A 20,291-nucleotide genomic window follows, 5' to 3' on the forward strand; every position below is an offset into this window, starting at 1 on the left:
CAAAAGAGAAACCGCGTCAAATGCTACAAACACAGAAATGCAAAAACCTGTACCCACACATGCACAGAGAAACACACACACATACTTAAAAACACACTTTCAGGCGAGCATGCACAGACACTGAAATATACACACTCACTAATACACACACAAGGACGCATGCTCACCCACGCTCACATAATTTACACACACACACACACACACAGATGACATAGAACATACAGTGCAAACACCCACACAGACATGCACACACTCAAACATGAACACACATGTCAAGGCCTCATGTCGTGCATACATTCCCACCTCCACACAGAAAAAGCAGCAATGAACATATGTGAACGTACAGCAGGTTATTTAAGGAACCTCCTCTGCTGACATTATCATTTCCCCCCAACCACCTTCACTTGCACTTTGACGGAAAGAAGACAAGCAAAGATAAAGATGTTTGTCAATAACAATATAATAATAAAACATTCTTACATCCTGTGAATATATTTCACTTTCCTTTGATTTTAAAACATCACAACCAAAAGAACATTCATGTTTTTGCCTGGTAATTGTGCAATGTTCCACGGTTTTTGTCCTTAATAAAGATTAATGATTTGTTAAAGTGATTAAATATCAATAACAGCAACTGTAAGAAGACAGTTCTATGCCACAATAAAGACGTCAAAGGAGTTTATTCAGACGCTGCAGATAAACAAGACCTTGGTGACACCATATAAGGAAGTTTTAGCAAAATTTAATGTTACAGAATAATTCAGGATCAGGATCTTAACCCCTACACATTACTGGTTGTAGTCTAATGTTCGCATTGTATCAAACAACACAATGCCGTCTCCTTCTACTGTTGAATTACACCACGTGACTTGGTTGCGATCCCCCGTGAGTCGGTTCTCTTCCTTAGACCTCAGTCAGGTGCTGCCAACATCCCAGTAACCTGTGGATGATTTTCACAGTGGGTGATTCATAGTTTAGTGTGGACACAGTTACAGCATGTAGCCAAACAGCACACACACACACATACAGACGAAGAAGGTGATTTGGAAGGTTGAGCAAAGCAAGAATCACTTTGCTGCCATTTGACTGAGGTCTTCAAAGCCCTACAGCTGGGTAAAAAAATAACAAATCACAGGATGAACAGTTGTCAGTTAATCAACCAGATGTTGTTTCTTCTGCTAGCTCAAGTAAGGGTAATGTTAATTCGCTGAATTATACAATTAAAGCCGGGCAAAGCCGCCCTGAATGTTACTCACTCAGTTTCCCATTAAATATTTAAGTGGAACCAGCGGCTGGAGTTTGGACCAAACAGAAAGCTGTGGATGGTGTTTTAGATAATGATTTTGTTTAATGGGGTGAGGTCATTAGCTTCACGTTCAAGGATGGTCCATAGTTGGACCTGCTGCCATTTTAGCTCTGAGTGGGTGAGTGAAGTAGGCGAGTCAAAGCTAAACCTAAAATGACGGCTGATACTGCAGAAGTACGGTACGGTAGTTGGGTTGGAAGCATTTTTAGACCGACTATAATCTTTCCTCCAGTTTGAAAAACCAAAGTATCATCCAGTGACATCCCAGATGGTTCTGGATGCAGGTTCGATTCTTGTTGACCCAATGACCCATAACCAAGCAACGTCCTGTTGAATCTTCTCCCGTTATGATAAACTATACCAACAAACACATCACCCAAAGTCCCACATGCACACATAATCAGTCAGCCCGTCGCACAAACCGACCTACAAACAAAATCAATCACTCACTTTTTCAATCAAACACACACACACACAGTTAGACCCGGTAGTTTCCTCACACACTCAACCCAAACACATACACACTTCCTAAGACAATCACTCATTTCCCACTCAATGCACCACATGCATGTACACTCATTTGGATGCATGTCAAAAGCTCATATGAGTTGTTCTGGTTTGAACTGATAAATTACTTCTCATTTTTTAAACCAGAGTTTCTTCTCTCTATGATAAATTCCAAGGTTGTTGAGTCCACATTTATTTTAAGCTCATGGAAAAGTGTAGATGAAATGTAATATTATTGAGCTTGACAAAAAATAATCAACAAAAGGTCTAACTTCTTGTTGCTTCTGAAGATTTTAGCTCAATTATGGGTTTTTATGAAAAAAATATCTGAGGTTAGTTCTTATTGAATCTCTGGAAAGATGAAAATGTGAGGTCCTCCTGTCTTAAAGGATCAATACCTAAAATATTTTCTCACTCACTCTGAGGAGTGAGAGGTTCTGGGATCTCTGCTGCTGAGTTGTCTGCCTCCATCTCACTGTTTGAATGTGGTTTTGTTGCATTGGAAAACCTGAACAGGAAAGACACTCCTCAAACCCTGTCCTAATTACACTGGCCGATTCACAGACCTCACTGAGCAGGTTTCAGACGCACCTGGATTCATATCAGTGGACTTGAGGTGACTGGCTCTTCACCAAAACACAACACAATATACAAACTGACTGACAGGGTTACAAGAAGCTGTCTCAGACTTCATGTCTGACAGTAACGTTATTTTATCTCTTAACATGTAGAATCAGAATTGCAGCTAATTCATGTTCCACAGTTTACTGCTCTGTCAGCAGTCACAAACACACACACACAAAAACCACTACACACACTGTCACCTTCACCCCCACTGAGGTGTCAGACTGTAGTAACAGCGGGCTCCATCATGAAGCTTCGTCAGACAGTTCAGAATGATCACACACACAGTCACACACACATAAACACACACTAACGAACACTCACAATTTGTTCCATCCTTCTCTATAGAGAAAAGACAAAAAACAATAGCAGGGATAATTACACTTGTCACGTCCTCTGGTTTAGTTCCTCATTAAGGAGGAGTGTGTGTGAGAGAAAGAGACAGTTGTCCTTTGTGACGTGTGTGTGTGTGTGTGTGTGAGTGTCATTAATAGCAGAGTTAAATAGTGACACTTTAAGATGTCAGGAAGCATTGTGTGTCTGCAGATATTGACAAGGAGACAGAGGATAAGAGATAAAAAGAGATGTCAAGTGTGCAGAGTCCTCCTGGTCTTTCTGCCTCTCTTTCCTTCTTTCCTCATCTGTTCGTCTTTGCAGTGTCCCTGCGTTCTCGTCCTCTCCTGAATCTTTTCTCCTCCTTTTCTTCTTCACCCTCCACCATCTCTCTCTTTCTAACCTTTTTCTGCTCCCACTCTCTTCCTTGTCTGTCTTGATTTCTCCATGTCAATTTATTTCTCCTTCGCTGCCCTTCCTGGTCTTTCTCTTTTAATTTCCCAGACCTTGTTTTCTTTCTTTCTGTACTTATTTATTTCTTTCTTGCATTCTCTCTTTTTTTATTTCTCAGGCCTTGTTTTCTTTCTTTCTTTCTTTATTTATTTCTTGCATTCTCTCTTTTTCTATTTCTCAGGCCTTGACACTCTGGGGGAGACGGGGAATATTTTGTTGCTTCTTTCAAAGCAGGTCAAGTTTTGATGAATATATAACCTCATGTTTGACTGGTACAGGCTCCTAAGAATTGATATTTTGTCACATTCAGTTCTGTAGCTTCACCTCTGAAAAACTGTACAAAAACAGAGAGAAAAAACCTTTTGCTTCTCTCAGAAATATATTCTTGGAAATTGAAAAACCTGCATTTCATGTAATATATCCACAAAAGTATACAGACACCCAAACACAAACACTGGAACTAGTACTTTACATGTTTTTCACCAGATGTTGGAGCCTGGCTGCAGGGATTTGCTCCCATTCAGCCACAGCATGGATGGGTTTGAGATCCGGGCTCTTTCGCACCAAACTGGGAAAACAATTTCTTTATGGTTCTGAAAGCACATGTTTGCTGTAGCAGTAGGATTTCAGCCACAACCTGAGACCAAAAGAAATCTATTTGGACAGGGTGTCCACATACTTTTGGCCTCTTGTAGTGCATGCACCCTCTGGCATTTCACCCTCAGAAGTCTTTAAAAGCATACTTCTGCCTCCAGCTATTCTTTGTCCATGATGCAGTTCTGGCTGTGGATGTTTTAATGAGGAAAACCGCCTGGTACCATGTCACCTTTTCTCTCTCTGAGTTGCTACATTTTAAGTTCATCAGAAGTGCATTATTGTTTGGCATTCATAAAGAGAACAGAGGACCATTAAGGACAATTTTGTGTGCGGAAAAGCCCCAGAAATTATCTGTCTTCCCTCTGTAATTGCTTCCAGCTAAATTGGTCTTGCCAATTATTACATTTACCGTACAATTTGCATGGTAATAGGCAGGGGTGTCACTCACGTCCTCGCAAATTCACCTCACGTTCGTCTCCTGTCTTTTGCTCTCGACGCCTCCGCCATCCTTCTCTAATTTCCATGAAGTTAGGGAAGAAGTCTAAGTTACTTAAAACTCTCACCTCCTTCACCAAGAAGCTTTCAGTTGTGAATACAAGAGCTGTAAAACATGGTGTACACTGTCAACTTATACATAATTCAGCAGAAAGAGAGAGAGATGTCCTCCTCAAAGACCGTTCTGTAATGTGACAATCACAGGTTTAATCCTGGAGAAAATAAACGTGTTTATCACCTGTCATGAGTCCTATAAAGTCCCCTTGAGCAAGAGATTCTGTCCTTCTCTGCTCACTTAAAATGTCTTTAATGCAAATTGATTTTTTTACAAGGAGAAATAAACAGAGGGGGAATCGTCTGAGGTCATTTAGGAGAATGGTGGGGTTCTGCAAACTGACGTGGACAAATGTAATGAGGTGGCACAGAAATGCTTGTGCAGCCGTGTTGTATTTGTTGGTTCCTGTATATCACGGCGCTGTGAGGTTCATAACAGGCCTCAGAGCATTAAATCATCGCTGCACCGCTGTATGCTGAGGTGAAGTGGTCCTCCTTGCCCACTCCGAGATTATTTCACTGGTATACATTTATTTATGAGGCTGTTATTGGTTTGTTGCCCTCTCACTTCACATCGTACTTTAAGTTTTCCACAAACTCAACATGCAGCCACCTTTCACAGGACATACAGTGGTTTAATTACCCATAAGTCACTGAGACTTTGAAAAGAAAACTTTCCAAAGCAAACATTTGTACTTAAAAAATTCCATTTAGAGATTTTCTAAAGTTTTGCATTTGAGGTCGCCTGACTTTGAATTTTCACTTCTATTAACTTTATCAAAGTTGAATGAGCTTTGTTACATCAACAGTTTGTGGTTTCAGCTTGAACTTCAACTTGAAATTTTCATTTGAATTAATTAACATAACAACATTAAAGTAACTTCTCTCTTTAATCCTGTAGAATGACTGAACTTAACAACATGAACGTTACACAATCAACATTTCTAACCTTACGTCATCTCTTCTCCCTCTCCTCCTCTTTCCTCCCCCCTCAGATGGATCACGATCCCAGGAACCCAGCCTACATTGCCACTCAAGGCCCTCTGCCCTCCACAGTGGCAGATTTCTGGCAGGTAAAAACACACACACACACACACACATAAATGCACACAGTCACGAAATAAAAATCAATACACTCTCCTCGCTTAAACAAGAGTTAGCCGATTTTTATTAGTGCAGCAAGCCACACGGGAGAGCAGCCTGTTCTGTGGATGTCGTTATTAATCTCCGTCTCACCATCATGCTCACTTCCCACAACACTGCACACACACACACACACACACACACACACACACACACACACACATACAACCACAACCAGTCAACAATGAGAGACATTGTTAATGCAGGAGACAGCAAACACTTTTCCCACTGTCCCAAATATTAGATTGGGTTTGAATCTGAGACCAGGAGATCGATAAGTTATTCTGGCCAGTCGTGGTGTAGATGTGTGTGTCGAGGGGGGCAGAGGGGAGGGTGTGTGTGGTGTGTAGGAAGGAAAGGTCCCCTTGTCAAACACGCTGTGTCCGCTGCTGCAGGTTACCATGCAGGCTTGTATGTTCACTGCCTCTTCTCCTGTTACTGATTTAAAACGTGTTAAATGGAATTTCTCATAAATGATCTTTTTTATGTCTTTTCCAGCTTTGAAACACCAAAGCCACAGAATTCAAACATCTTCTTTTCATTCACAGAATAGAAGTTACATTACTTGTTCTAATTATTCAGTTACATTTACACTGTCTCCTCTCTGCTCTCTGATTGTTCATTGCTGAAACAAATATGTTGCAATTACATCAGTTTCTGCAGAGTGAGCCGATGAAATTGTGCTGTGTTGAGAGGCTCTCTGCGACCTGACACAGTGCCTATTAGCACCACACAATTAGTTATTTTTATTTATTTATACATTGCTGTATATGCTCAGCCAGCTTATACTGTAGTAAAACTGCAATCACTTACTCACTTATACATTATTCTTTGGGAAAGTAATTTACTATAGTAATTACTCAGCAGCAAAAGTACTGTGGAAATTACTGGTTACTTTTCTTTGACGACTCAGCTGTCAGCTCTGTCAGAGGTCACCTTTAAACAAACCCTGCACAGGGATCTGCTGACCGTCCAGCAGCTAGCTCAGCCTCCAAGCTGCACACAGCTCTCCAGAACGTACACTTACCCCTGGCTAACGTTTGTAGGCTAGCAGAGAAACACACAAAATTAAAATAAAACTTTGGAAATACCTGGAGTTGCATTTCTCCTCTTTGACCAATCTGCCTGCTGAACACAGATATAACTGATATCTACCCCCCAGGAAGACAGTGAACAAACCAACCCCATATGTCCATTTAAAAATGCTTCAAGTGGGAGCTGATAAAGGACCGAATTACAGTGTGCAACCTTAAGTAAAAAAGTAAAACTTCCCAGTAAATTTATGCCACAGGAAATAACTAACATACTTCAGCAATACTCGAATTACAAACACACAAGCTGCTGTGGTGAAACTGGTTAGATTCATGTGATTGTGAAGAATAGCTGGTGGTGGTCGTGGGTTGGCGGTCTCCTCATGGGGAAGAGAGAATGAACTTTAACCTCATTACATCACCACCTCCCTCCTCCTTTCACCGCTAATCCCTCCTCTATAGACATTGTTCCTCTTTTAGAAATATTTTCCTCCTCCCTCAGTTTGAAGAAGGAGGCTTGTTTCCTTTCTCTCCCTCCGTTTTTTTCTCTCTACCTCTTTGTCCACTAACCTGTACCCTACACACCCCCTCTTTTTAACCTACATATTTTTTACATAACAGAGGAAGAGGAGTCATATAAAAGGAAGAGGTCATCCTCATCATCATCACAGCTGAACAGATCCTTTAAAGATTATGTCTGAAAACCTCAGACCTGAACTGCAGCTCATCATGGATTCAGCTCAGGTTCATTAAGTGGCTTCACAGGCCTCTGTACTCAGGGTGTGACCAGTCCTCGTGTTGTCTTGTGGCCCAGCGATTTAGCCAGTATTACTGTGTCTTATCTGGCCCCTTAATCTGGAGCTGCCAAGGTTATAACGCCACATATACCGCATTACACAACATCCTCCCCGTCAGGATTCTGCTGAGGTGCCCTTGGGCAAAATACTGAAGGCAACGGACTTCACAATGTCCAGCCTCCAGAAGTCAAAAGATGGATCAGTGACATGAGAAGCAATGCAGAAAAGAGCAGGGTGTGCAGTTAACTTTTCCTGGATAAATAAGGGTTTAAATAAAATTAGCATTTTAACAAACCTCGAGTTTTATAAGGGGGAACTTGTCCTCCTAGCACCAGCAGAGTTCTCACCCTGTCAGCTAAAGCAAATTAACACCATTTCTCAAAAAAGTGCACCGTCACATCTTTAGATGCATGAGACCAATCAGTGAAGCAGTGGGGGCTGAGAGGAGCAGTAATTCAAAACCCGTCGCAATTAACGTCAGTTAAATCTCTGTCAAGGTGTGGCAGCACTCCTGACTCAACGGCAGGTGTAGCCATCTTGATTATCTAACGCGATGATGTGGGAGCGGTATTGTTTTATGGCTTCCATTAACGGCTGACTGTTACGTCTGATCAGAGCCGAATGGATCTCCAGAGCCGGCCCACCCTCCGGCTGTGAGAATATCACTGCCAGCAGGAAAAATACGACCGTGCGCCCGGTCTCCGCTGTGGAATGACCCAGCTGGGGGAGGGAACAGCCTCGACAGCAATTACTTTTCATGCCACAGCGCTTGACTTCCTTGCAGTTACTTACCAAAGTTTGAAACACAGTAAACATGTTCTTAAGTGTTTGGTTTCAAACTTAGATTTCATTTTCCCTCCCACCCCCAAAACAGACACATCTACCCTTCCAAAATGCTAGAGAGCAAAAAATTTTAACTAATTATGGACCAATATCCAAGTGAGTGGGTGAGTGAGGACACATGTCACAGTTCCTGTTGGCAGATTTTGGGAAGTGTTGACAGCTTTGTATGAGATCTTGTTCCAAATCGAGCTCTCCACCACTTCAAGAACGTGACTCCTACTTTTAGGAAATGGCTGAGTGCTTGACATTTTAACAAACTTTGAAAGTTTTCAAAGAACATAAAGTAACATGTATGTCAGCTCTTTTAAAGATGTATAATATGTAATAGCAGCCAGAACAAAGTCAGTGAAGCAGCCTTGATAAGCATCTCTGAAAGCTAAAATAAAACATCCTGCTATTTAATTAAATAAACAGGCTTGTTTCGTGTCATGGAGGGCATTTACCTGCCGGGGTGACGAGACTCACTGAGTGTTTCGTTTGCAGATGGTGTGGGAGAACGGCTGCGTGGTCATTGTCATGCTGACTCCTCTCGTCGAGAGCGGGGTGAAGCAGTGCTACCATTACTGGCCTGACGAGGGATCCAACCTGTACCACATTTACGAGGTAAAATGTCTCAGCATGAGCAGAACTGACTGTGTAGCGCTGAGCCGCAGCTCTCTGCCTTTCTGACACTTACTTTACCTTTGGTTTTTGAGGTAAAAACATAAATGTTTTGCTCCTAGCCTTGTACGTTTTGTGTACGTGTTTGTTAATTGTACATTTGTACGTGCCCATAGGTCAACCTGGTGTCCGAACACATCTGGTGCGATGACTTCCTGGTTCGTAGCTTCTACCTGAAGAACATGCAGACCAATGAGACGAGGACCGTGACTCAGTTCCACTTTCTGACCTGGCTCAACCAGAACGTCCCGGAGACCAGCCGGACACTCCTTGACTTCCGCAGGTAGGGAGCTTCTTCTAAAACTTCTAACATATTTTAAACTTAACTAAGACTTCTTATTCTTTTTTTAAAATCAGTGTCTTGTTTTAGAGGGGAAGATTTTTTTTCCTTACCAGTTCAGTTTGTCCAGCTAGTGTAACTCCACTGTTGGCACGAGGAGGAACTAAACAGCCATTGTTGCCATTGCAGCAACGAGAATGTGATCCCTCACTGGCTTCCCACCACACATATTGCCAATTAAATTCTTTGAACGCACACACGAAGCCATCAGAGCCACCACTGGCTATTTAACCATGGCTTCTAAACTGTGGGCAAGTCTTCACAGAATTGTTTTCAACATATTTTTCTGAACTGGCCAAGTAATGAAGACTTTTTTATGCATTTTACTTAAAGAGTTTCTTGCAACTCCTTTTTGTTTGAAGAACATAAAGTACTTAAGCCTGCTTTTAATGTAGATAGCCAAAGCACTGAGGTTTTAGAAGGCCTTAAAGAAACTTTTGGATGTCTTTTTTAAAAAGGTCTTAAAAACACACTTTGATAACAGGATTCATTTCCATAGCAGAAGTGAAGAACACCACTTTGTATGATGTCTTCAACAGAAGTCTCTACAAAAAGGCTAGTTATTCGTAACTTTGTCTTTGCTTTGGGTGAACAAAGCCAGTTTACATTTGTGAAGAAGTCCTGGTAAAAGACGTAAGAATGGCCTGAGTTTGGTAGATTGTCACTGAAAATGTACTTTGCTATTTGTGCCATCAATGTTTTCAAAATGCCAAGTCAATTTCCTGATTCTACAAGTAACCTTTGCTGTTGTACACACACAAGTCTCACCAAGCTTTTACGTGAATCTGTATCTTATCTGAGGATTCTTGGAAAAGTAGGAAATTATAAACTGAAATAGAGGAATAAAAGGCAGGGAAATTGCTCCCAGAAATGTAAAGGACAACCTCACAAGTCTTGAAATCACAGCATCGCAGTCATCTAAGTACTCAAGGCTGGAATTTTCTTGAGCTCTCATGCTTTTCATGAGGTGTTGCAGTTGAAAGACAGACGAGGCCACATGGTCAAATGTATGACTGATGGTTATGGATGTTTTTGTTTTTATTGAAAACAAAAAGAAAGTGAAGAACATTAAATGGAAGGAATTGGACTTGTCTGTTCCTCCCCTAAAGGCTGTGGTTAGCTCTTGTGGCTTGCTCACAGCATAATAACTTCAAACCTCTCACTTCTCCAGGAGTTTTGACTCGTGACCCCGAGATGCGGGCAGATAAATATCCGTATATCGTCAAACATCCTGGGCATTTTCCAGTCGATAACAGTGTAATTGAGGATGCATTGAGAGAACTCTGCCGGAGTGATCCTTTATCTCTGGCGCCGTTATAGCCGCTCCCCTCCTTCTCCCCTTCGACCTCTTCTAAACTGATATACTGTATTGCCTATTAGGTGGGAGCCGCCCTGGCCCTTTTCTCTGATTCACTGTGGATTTTCTCGAGTGATAGACCCCACCTTGGTTTTATATATAGGCCCGGTGTCGCCGTGTTGCTGGCGCACATCAATTAGGTGAGATATCAAGAGTGAGAGTTTGTGGTCACAGCTATTATAAAAGGGTCTGGTGGGCGTCACCACCCACCATCAGTTAGGAAATATTGCCTTTACTCACAGGGCGTCGGGGTCAGAACACAATGAAGAAAGCGCAGAGGGAGATATTTTTCACTTTTATTACCGCGGACGTGGTACAACAACAACCTGCCCTTTCTTTTTTTGGTGTTTCCTTTTTTTTCCACCTCGATGGTTTCAGGATGGCAGCTGAAATATCTCTCCTTCCTTTGCGCTCGTGCCGGCATGTTTTTTTATTTATTTATTTTTTAACCTCACTCACAACTGACTGAGCCAACGCATTGCTTACAAGTCCTCTCTGTCCTTTTCCCCCCTGTTTTACCAGCTAACTAGCGGTTGCCAGTGTCATTTTTGTGATGTTGCAGCTAGTAATATAAGCCCAGTTGCATAGTCACAAAAGTGATCATTGGAGACTGTGACTCTGCAACCAAGGGGCCTCATGGACCCCCTCCCTACCCCTTTTTACTCCTCTTTTATCCCCCTCTTCTCCTCCCCTTCTTTTCCCTTCCTTCATCTCTCTCCTCTCTCTCTCCCCTCGCTGTGCCCGGTGACCTGAGATGACCTCTCGCCTTTTTGCTTGCTCATGGTTTGCTTGACTGCCTCCAATCTCCTCCCACCTCCTCCTCCCTCTCTCTCTCTCTCTCACCATGCCTCCCTTCCTCTCCTGGTGGCTTTTGTCTTTTTCTCTCCCACCCTCTATCTGTCGCTTCCTCTTTCTCATGCCCCCTCTGTCTGTTTCTCTCTCTGTCTCACTTGATGACTCCTGGTCTGAGGATACATCCACACTAAGAAAGACACCTTCTCCTGATTTGGCCTAAGTCAGTCTTCAGACTGAATAAATCTGATGTAATGGTCTTGTGTGTGCAGAAGGTAACCAGAGTTCAGACACAGGTGGAAGATGTGTCTGAGCTTCTCTGCGATGGTTATTTTAAATGCCAGCGAATGCAGCTGTTGCCTTTACGCTGCATTCATATTAATTTTGCACAACTTCACAATCATAAACTCTGACACCCTCACTGCTTCTCCTGTCTGTATGTGTGCTGCACTTTACTGTTCCCATCAAATAACTATTCTGTACATTTTCAGTTGTCTGCGACATAAACAAATGCAGATTTTAGCTGTGGCCTGTAAAACAGTGTTGGTGATGATGGTGATCATTGACCTGTTTCCGTTAAGTGAAAAGAGCTGCTCACAAATTCCAGATACCTTTTCCAGGTGCACAGGTCTGTCACATGTTAAAGCATGGGTTGCATCTATTAGGTCTGAAACACACTGAAATGATGGGATCATACCACACTGTGATCTGTGTCAGTGTGGACGTATTCTGAGTCTCTCTCCTCTCTGTCCCACCCTCCTTCTTATTCTCACCATCCCTCTCAGTCTTTATCCACTCCATCTATCTCTTCCTCTCTTTTGTCTCCATCCCTGTCTGACTCTTGATCTCTCTCTCTCTCTCTCTCTCTCTCTCTGTCAAGCTTGAATCTCTCTCATGGGGCGTTTCCTTTGAATCCCACCCCCCTCTATGCAACCACCCCCAACCCCCACCCCGCCTGTTGGTGATCTTCTGCCGGCTGTTTCCATGGTAACATCACTTTTGATTGTCTGCAGTGAGCTCTGACTTTTCAATTTCGGCTGGGGCGGAGGATGAAAACGCGCGGGGCTTTTAGGTGGAAACACTGACTTTCTTCACTTCTTCCTGTCTGTTTACAAGACCGACCAATTCTGCTCCTAAAATACTTTGATTGACAATTTAAATGCTAAAACAGTTTTTTCCAAGAAAACCCTGAAAACATTAGCAGCAGTGTCGTGCTCTGTCTGGCCAGTGGCTGACGATTATATTATTCTGTTTCATCAGATGAAAAAAGCACACGCTTGTTGAAGAGTTTTGAAAAGCATGTTCCTTCTTGTTGAGTGCAAACCTCTGCTACAGCTGCATAATCCTCTATATTTGTCATCATCTGGATCTGATCTAGAGATGAATCAAAATGCACGTGAAAGACAAGAGTGAGACAGATGATATTTTTAACTCAAGTAGCTCATGGAAAGAAAAGCAAAGAAATGTTGAGAACATTTTAAACAAATCTAGAACAAAAAAAAGAAAAAAAACACATAACAAAGAACTAGTCATTTTTCATTTTGTACCAACTTTCCCCCAAATCCCATTGAAATAAGCCAAGTTTTTGAAGTGTCTGAACTAACAAACAAAAAAGAGCTGAAATCATAAGCACCTCGGGCAGAGGTAAAACATTTATCTACAGAGTTGAAATAAAATGAAGTCTGGGAAATATCAGGAACTTCTGAAATGTGGAAAAGCTGTTTACGGTGAGGATTTTAGATTTCAAGAAGCCAAAGGTCATGAAATTCACTCTAAACGTAAATGACCGAGGAAACTTTAAGCTCAAGGAAGGAAAAAGTGAAGCTTCGACACTGCAGGTCTGAGCTTTATTTCCTTCACTGAGTGATGCATTATGGATCTCACACACACACACACACACCATGTCTTTACATAATATGTTCCTGCTGAATATTGTTATTTAGAGTTATCACCATGAAATAGAATCAGAGATGATCTCCAGCTGGGATCAAACTCACGGCTCACTGCTTCTTGCTCAGATAGAAGCTGCGTGTTTGCATAGATCCGTTGGCTGCCATGCATTTTGATGAACAAGGTGTGAAGTTTTCTCCACAATATTTTTTTACAAGGATGTGGTTTTCAACATTTCAACACACAGTTTGAGTCTTTTTTATGCGAAACTGCAACAAGATGATTTTCACTCTGAATAAAAGTTTTTGAGGAATTTCAGCCATTAAACTTCAAAACCTAAGAAAATAAGTAGGTTTTTGTTTCTGTAAACTGTTGGAAGCACATTGTTTCTACCAATGAAGTAAATGTGTCATGGCTGGACTCCTTTGCAGCTCCACACAGGAAGTGAAGTGTTGTATGTTGCGTGGAAATGAGCAGATATCAGATGACATTATCAGAGTGTATCTACTTGTTCCACCTTGTTCTCCATCGTTCATACACCACGAACCACCACACAACCGTGGAAGTGATTTGCTTCAGAGCACCAGATGAATGAGGTTCACCAGTTTTTGAGATGTTTTCTCTTTCTTTTTATTTAATGGCTCAGTTCATTGTTACATTTTTGTTCAGCTTCCACTTCCTGTGGTTGAAGCGTTCAGTCACATCAGGCTTCGTCAGTGACTCTTGAATCTTAAACACTGCACAATGATAAACTTGTTTTATGAGATGAAACAAATTGTAAATCATGTTTTTACAGACACACATCATCTTAAACTCACTGAAGTAATCGTAAAATTATAATTACCTGTATTGTAATTGTTCACTATAGACAAGTAAGAGGACAGATGGTACACTCAAGGCCCCGGCGCTCATGTTCAGTATCATATGTTTTGGACATATGGGAAATATTTTGGTGACATTTTCAAAGTTGTGTAACTATAACTTACTTAAGAGAGTTCTGGCCGCCCATCTCTCATCTCTGTCTATTTGTTCCTGATAGAAATGTGAATTAAAAGATCGGTTCATCTTGTTCTCTCTGGTTATTAGTTTTGAAGGCTCAGATACAACATGTACTGACTGTGTTGTGTGTCGCTGTGCTTGTGATCGTAACACTGATTTCTTCTTTCTGTTCTGTTTCTTTACAGGAAAGTTAACAAGTGCTACCGGGGACGCTCGTGTCCTATTATAGTCCACTGCAGGCAAGTATCATAATAACAGTTATGTTGTTTTTTTTTTTAATGTTGTTAATGAGCAAACAAGCAGAAAAACAGACCTGTTACTGATATAAATGTTAGCTCAAATGATTTGAGGCTGATTTTAGCCACTTTGGTTTGTCCTCGGTTTTGTTTAGTTTTTTTCTCTCACCAGCTCTGTGGTCACTTGTTAGCATGTGGAGGACGACAAACATTTTTAAATGAGGAATTAGTCAAAAAGTTGTGATTTAATTTGACAAACTGTCCGCGGAGGAGGGTAACTTTTAATTGGAGCCACTTCAAAGATTGTAATGTGACGGTCGCAGCCAGTGGCTGACAGGGAGAGAGAGGGAAATACAAGTCGGCAGTGATGCAGCTGTTGTATTTGTATGTATGTGTGTGTCTGTGTGTCTTATCACATCTGCATACCCCCACCACCTGAGGAAATAATTCAGACCAGTGAGACGTAATTAAATCAGTATTCAACAGAAAAATCTGCCACTTTTTTTGTGGAAACATTCTGCAATGATTGGATTAGAGAGAAAGAAAAAAAAACTTCCATAACAGATTGCCGTTATGTCTGTCTGCTCACTCCTCCACTAAGTGATCTATTATTTAATATGGTGTAATGGTTCTTCCAGGACGATGAAACTGTACATTTCTCAGCTAAATTGCCAGTCTGCACCAGAGTATGAAACCTGTCTTTATGAAGCACCGGCCACAGCAGCTGGAGCATCCTGAAGTTACTTTATGACTTTACAAGTTAATGTCAGTTGTTTAGAAACAGAGTTAAACCTCCAGTTGATGGAGGTTATCTGGTTTAGAGGCCACTTGAATACGATCATCACACACACTCTTGATGTGTATGAAGCTGTTGCAGTAGTCAACACGTAGTTAAACATATGGAACGGTTACAGTTACTACAGTTACAGTTACTACAGTTACAGTTACTACAGTTACTACAGTACGTTATATTTGTGTAAAAGCTGCAGAAGAAGCCAAACCTGTTCCAAAATGGCTGCGAAGCCACAGTCAGAGGTGGATAGCTGAGGTCACCAGAGTTGAGGGAGATGTTTCTCCAGGTCTCATCGGCTAAATTAAGTGAAAACACACTTGTGTGTGTGGACCATGAGTGTGTAGAGCTTTTGACTTCATTCAAGTCTCAAAAAGTAAAACACGATACAGCAAGGCGCCCATTTTGTTCCACTGGCTTTGGCTCAGTTTTCTAGTCATCAGTGAGCTTTGAAAATGTTTTCTACTGTTGTTTAAAGAGGAGTCCAAGACTGTGCTGTGGTTAGATGCATACTAAGCTCTGTGTAGCTGTTTTTGTCTTTTCTGGTTTTCTGTTTTTGCCTGGAGTAGAGAACTATATACTCACTATATACAACCTCCTGTTTGGACCAGTCCAAGCCCAACCAGCCAGTCATGTCCAAAGATCCAGTAATGAAGGGATCACCAAACTCTTAACATTCATCCTGTAGAGCTTTCAAACCAGTCTGTCAAAGCCAACTGTGCACGGCCATTTATCACCCTAATGTACAGAGAGAGCAGAGTGAAGCAATCAGGACGAGAAGTGAGCGAGCTCGAGAGCAGATGCAGAAATTCAATAATCACGCAGCATTCAGAGAGCGTCTCTGTCTCTCCTCCTTTCCCTCTCACTGGATTTCTCTCTCTTTTTGCCGTTTTTGTTTCTGCCAGACTTTTTTTGTCCATCTCTCTTTTTCTTGTCTCTATCTTGTCGTTTTTCTCTTCCTTCCCTCTCTTTCTGCCCCTCTTTCCCTGTCTCTCATTTTAAATAGAGTGAGAAAAGGCAGCAGACATCTTGACATGTTTACTCACAGCCCTCAGGCTTCTGCCGTCTCTCCACACACACACACACACACACACACACACACGTCACATATCTTTGATCGACTTGTAATGATCCTGACGAGGTGCAGCGATACGACAGATCTCATCGCGCCATAAAAACCTGCGTGAAACACACACACACAGAAACTGTCTAAGATCAGAGTGATAGTATCTGTGTAGAATGCACACACACACACATATACTGTTCAATTACTGCCACTGGGTGTGTTGAATTATACAGCTGTGTGTGTGTACGTGTTTCAGTGGGCTTCCAGAAAATAACCAAGGCCCCAGTGAAAATGAAATATTCACGAGTATGGACGCATGCCAGAACACACACACACACACACACACACACACACTGCACACTCGAGTTTGTTGGATTACACACTAGCCCATGAAATAGACTGGTAGGGGTGAGGACATCAATTTTCAACACTCAGAATAAATCTAGGATACAAAATATTCCCTCCACATACATTACAGAGTCTAATTCATTTTTGTGTAGTGTGCTCAGTTTGTGTCCTTTTTGATTTTTTTTTTTAGAACAGAAGAACAGGCATTTACAGCTACATCTAAAAACAAGAAAACACACTGTAGCCTTGTTTTTGTCGGTTTATATTTTGACGTTATTTAATTCCTGATAAATAAAAACCTGATTCAGCTTTTCTGTTCCATGATTATTCACCTTTGAAGTTGTTTATCCCCTTGAAGACTCATAAACCGCAACATATTAAATCTCTCTGACTGATGCTCACCTGCTTAACACTGCAGTCAGGCTGCATCTGTCCTCTCTCCAGAAACACATGAACATGGTAGAGGATAAGGAATAAGTTGTATTGTCACAGTACGTGTGTGTGTGTGTGTGTGTTTAGATTTCAGAACTTGCACAGCAGCAGCAGCTGTGTAGTTTGACTGGTTGATGATGTGAATTTTCACATGAAGCTGGAGAGAATCAGTGATAATGATAATGATCAGTAACATTATCTGAGACACTCAACAGGTCGAGCTTAATGGATCTAATACAGATCTCATAGGAAACCATGAAAACAGTGGTTGATTAGTTGCAGCAACAAAACTAAAACATCTGAGAACTGACTGGTCCAGTTCTGTTCTTTGTTTTCCAGAAATGTATGTGACAATGTGGATTTTCTTTTTTTAAAGAATTTCTTTATGTGCAGCATAAATGGAATGAATGAATGTAATGTTTTACAGAAAACAGAATTACCTGCATACAGAACAGAAGCTCAGTCTACAGCTGTGAAAGTCTTCATTTAGAGATTTACAACTTGGCTTGCAAACATTTTTTAATTTATTTTTCATGATAGCGATGTAAAAAATGAAAGAGGAGAGCAGAGGAAGCAAGTTGTGCTGTGAAAACAGAACTGATGACAAGTAACAGTCTGAAAGGTGCTTAATCATCGATTATCAAACAATCTGTCTCTCTCTCCCACTCTGTCTCTTTGTCTCTCGCCCGCCCGTGCAGTGACGGAGCAGGAAGAACTGGGACCTACATCCTGATCGACATGGTCCTCAACAAGATGGCTAAAGGTGGGTGTTGCCTTTTTTTTTTTTTTCCTCCCTCCCCTCTGTCCTCCATTGTTGCCCATGTGGAGAGGTGTTACCATGGCAACATGCTTTCCCCTCCTCCCTGCACTGAACAGTGTGTAAACTCCACAGAGAAAGTTTTTCTCATATAAAGTTGGATGATTGCATTAAAAATAATGATATTTAATTAGATAATTACAGTGATGAGGAGGTAAGAGTAATGACTTTTTCCATTAACACAAAACAACTCAGTCAGTGTTACTGTCTGACTCTGAGCCAGGGAAAACAAGCTTTTACTTAATTACTGCAAATTAATATGTGTTTCATTATCTCAGTGGAAGCGAGGCCACTCTGGCAACATACCACAGGTTGTTTCTATCCAGTCGTACCAATAAAACAAATTTAAACTCTACAAGATCCAAACAGAGACCAAATGTGGCCTCAGTTGTATAATGAGAAGAGAGATACAGGAAGGAAAGAAACAGAGGTGGGATACGTAGTGAAGGAGAGAAAGTAGTCAGATATTCTTTGTTTTAACGTTCACCCTGCTGTGGAACAGAGCTGACCATGAACACTTTGTATGAAGCGTCATCAGACTCACAGCCAGTGCATTTTAAGCACATTGTGAGTGCATGATAATTACTATAATTAGAGTATGATATAATAAACACAGTGTAGTAATTATGTAGGGGACTGAATATTTCATGGGGCTTTGGCACTTTATGACATGGTGTTAAATTAAGTGCCATTTCCCAGAGTTCTCTCTGATTATATTCAGCTCTGTAGAAATGTAAGAGTAGTTCCATTTCTCTTTTCTGAGCACAAGTGACTTTTAGTTCTTCAGTTTATATGATGTTTTAGTCTTAAGCTACACTTATAAATCATTAGTGCTACTGTACGTACCAACCACTATGAGAGATTTGTAACTTGACAGCTGCCATTTTCTCATTATTTTGGCATTATGTAAAGGGTGACTTTTCCTTATTACATCTTTAAGCTCTTAAGTAATGTGGAAACAGGCTGAAGTGTCGGAGGAAATAATCGATGAATAGACGCAGTAAAAGAGTTAGTAAAGTAAAATGTGTGAGGATTCCTTCTTATTAAATAACTTTGATTAGATAGAAGCTGAAGTCCACACACATTTTATATGTGTGTGTGTGTATGGGAGTGTCTACATGTCTTTTTTGTGTGTCCCATGGTGGTGGTGCTGCTGTAGGTGAACGAGCTCCTGGGTCTTTAATTCCAGATCAAAGGGTCAGTCAGGCATCAGGGGCCTTTTCCCAGGCTGTCACACTGTGATCGGGGGCCCACAGAGCCTCGCCTCTGCACCCAGCGGCCGGGGGAGGAAAGGGCGGGGCCGGGGGAGGAAAGGGCGGGGCCGGGTGGGAGCTGATTCCCAAATATTCAGAGTTTCTCGTTCTCGTCAGGCCAGTCTCAGAGTGACGCTGAATGACTGGAGGGTCGAGGCTTTGACATTTTGTGATTGTGGTTAATAAACTCATGGTGAACTGATGAACTGATTGTCAGGGAGACTCCTCTCCACATCAGACTGAGGTCAGCATGTGTCTGCAGTGTTAGAGAGCTTTATCAGGGTTTATCTCTTTGTTTTCACTTCTGTCTCTATATTAGTTTATCTAACTGCCTCTGAAGAGGTTTTAGAAACCGGCCGTGTTACAGGAACATGTAATCCTTCAAGTTATAACAGCAAAATCCCCAAACCCTGAGATACAAAAACCTCACTCAGCAGCAGTGACACGAGGCCTTATGGTGTTTCAGAGTGTCAGTGTTTCTTTTGGAATCTGCTCAGTAAAGTCATGATGATGATGACGATCCTCTTCTTTCACTTATCTAAACCTGTGGCCATTTTTTAAAATGAAAACGTGGTCGTATCAATAATCATTATCCAGTGAAACCATATAAAGTGACCTGCTCATATCCTCCATATCTGGGTGGTTATTGTTTAGGAACAATGTTTAAGGGAGGCTAGGTTATACTGTCTATACATAATACTACAACTCCCTATATATTTTGGTAATGATACTCTACTTCTGCTGAAATGAGGATTACATAGGACTGCACTTCCATTCATCTTAATCACTCTAAAACATTACAGTGCTCAGAATACAGCTGAACAGCATCTTTTGTTGAACCCTCTGCAGACGTCTCTCAAACCAAAAATAAAAAGTACACTTGTCAAAGCTCCTCCAGAGCTACAGAAGACACCAGTAAAACTACAATCAGGAGTAAACTGATCACTACTTTTACATAGATAAAGCAACTAGACGTTTCTATAGATCCTGTTAAAAAGGCAGGTTCTTGTCAGTATTCAGTTTCCAGATGAGCTTCAATTTATGTTCTTTTTCCAGTTTATATTGTGGATATATTTATAGCTCAGTGAGTAACTAAGGTTCAGAAAATCCAGAGAAACCCTCCAGAGA

At 41.4% G+C, this 20,291-nt stretch overlaps 1 protein-coding gene across 3 annotated transcripts in view; it reads left to right on the forward strand.

The window, feature by feature from the left end:
* LOC108880939 (receptor-type tyrosine-protein phosphatase N2) overlaps positions 1-20,291 on the forward strand; it is a 178,760-nt gene that overhangs the window by 150,773 nt on the left and 7,696 nt on the right. For all 3 annotated transcript variants that reach the window (XM_018672679.2, XM_051069788.1, XM_051069790.1), the window contains 5 exons: positions 5,365-5,442; positions 8,667-8,786; positions 8,960-9,126; positions 14,407-14,460; positions 17,792-17,856. In XM_018672679.2, the coding sequence (XP_018528195.1) occupies positions 5,365-5,442; positions 8,667-8,786; positions 8,960-9,126; positions 14,407-14,460; positions 17,792-17,856 (484 nt within the window). The remainder of the gene's footprint in view (positions 1-5,364; positions 5,443-8,666; positions 8,787-8,959; positions 9,127-14,406; positions 14,461-17,791; positions 17,857-20,291) is intronic.

Source organism: Lates calcarifer, linkage group LG4 (assembly GCF_001640805.2).
Source record: "Lates calcarifer isolate ASB-BC8 linkage group LG4, TLL_Latcal_v3, whole genome shotgun sequence".
In the NCBI taxonomy this organism is placed as follows: domain Eukaryota; kingdom Metazoa; phylum Chordata; class Actinopteri; family Centropomidae; genus Lates; species Lates calcarifer.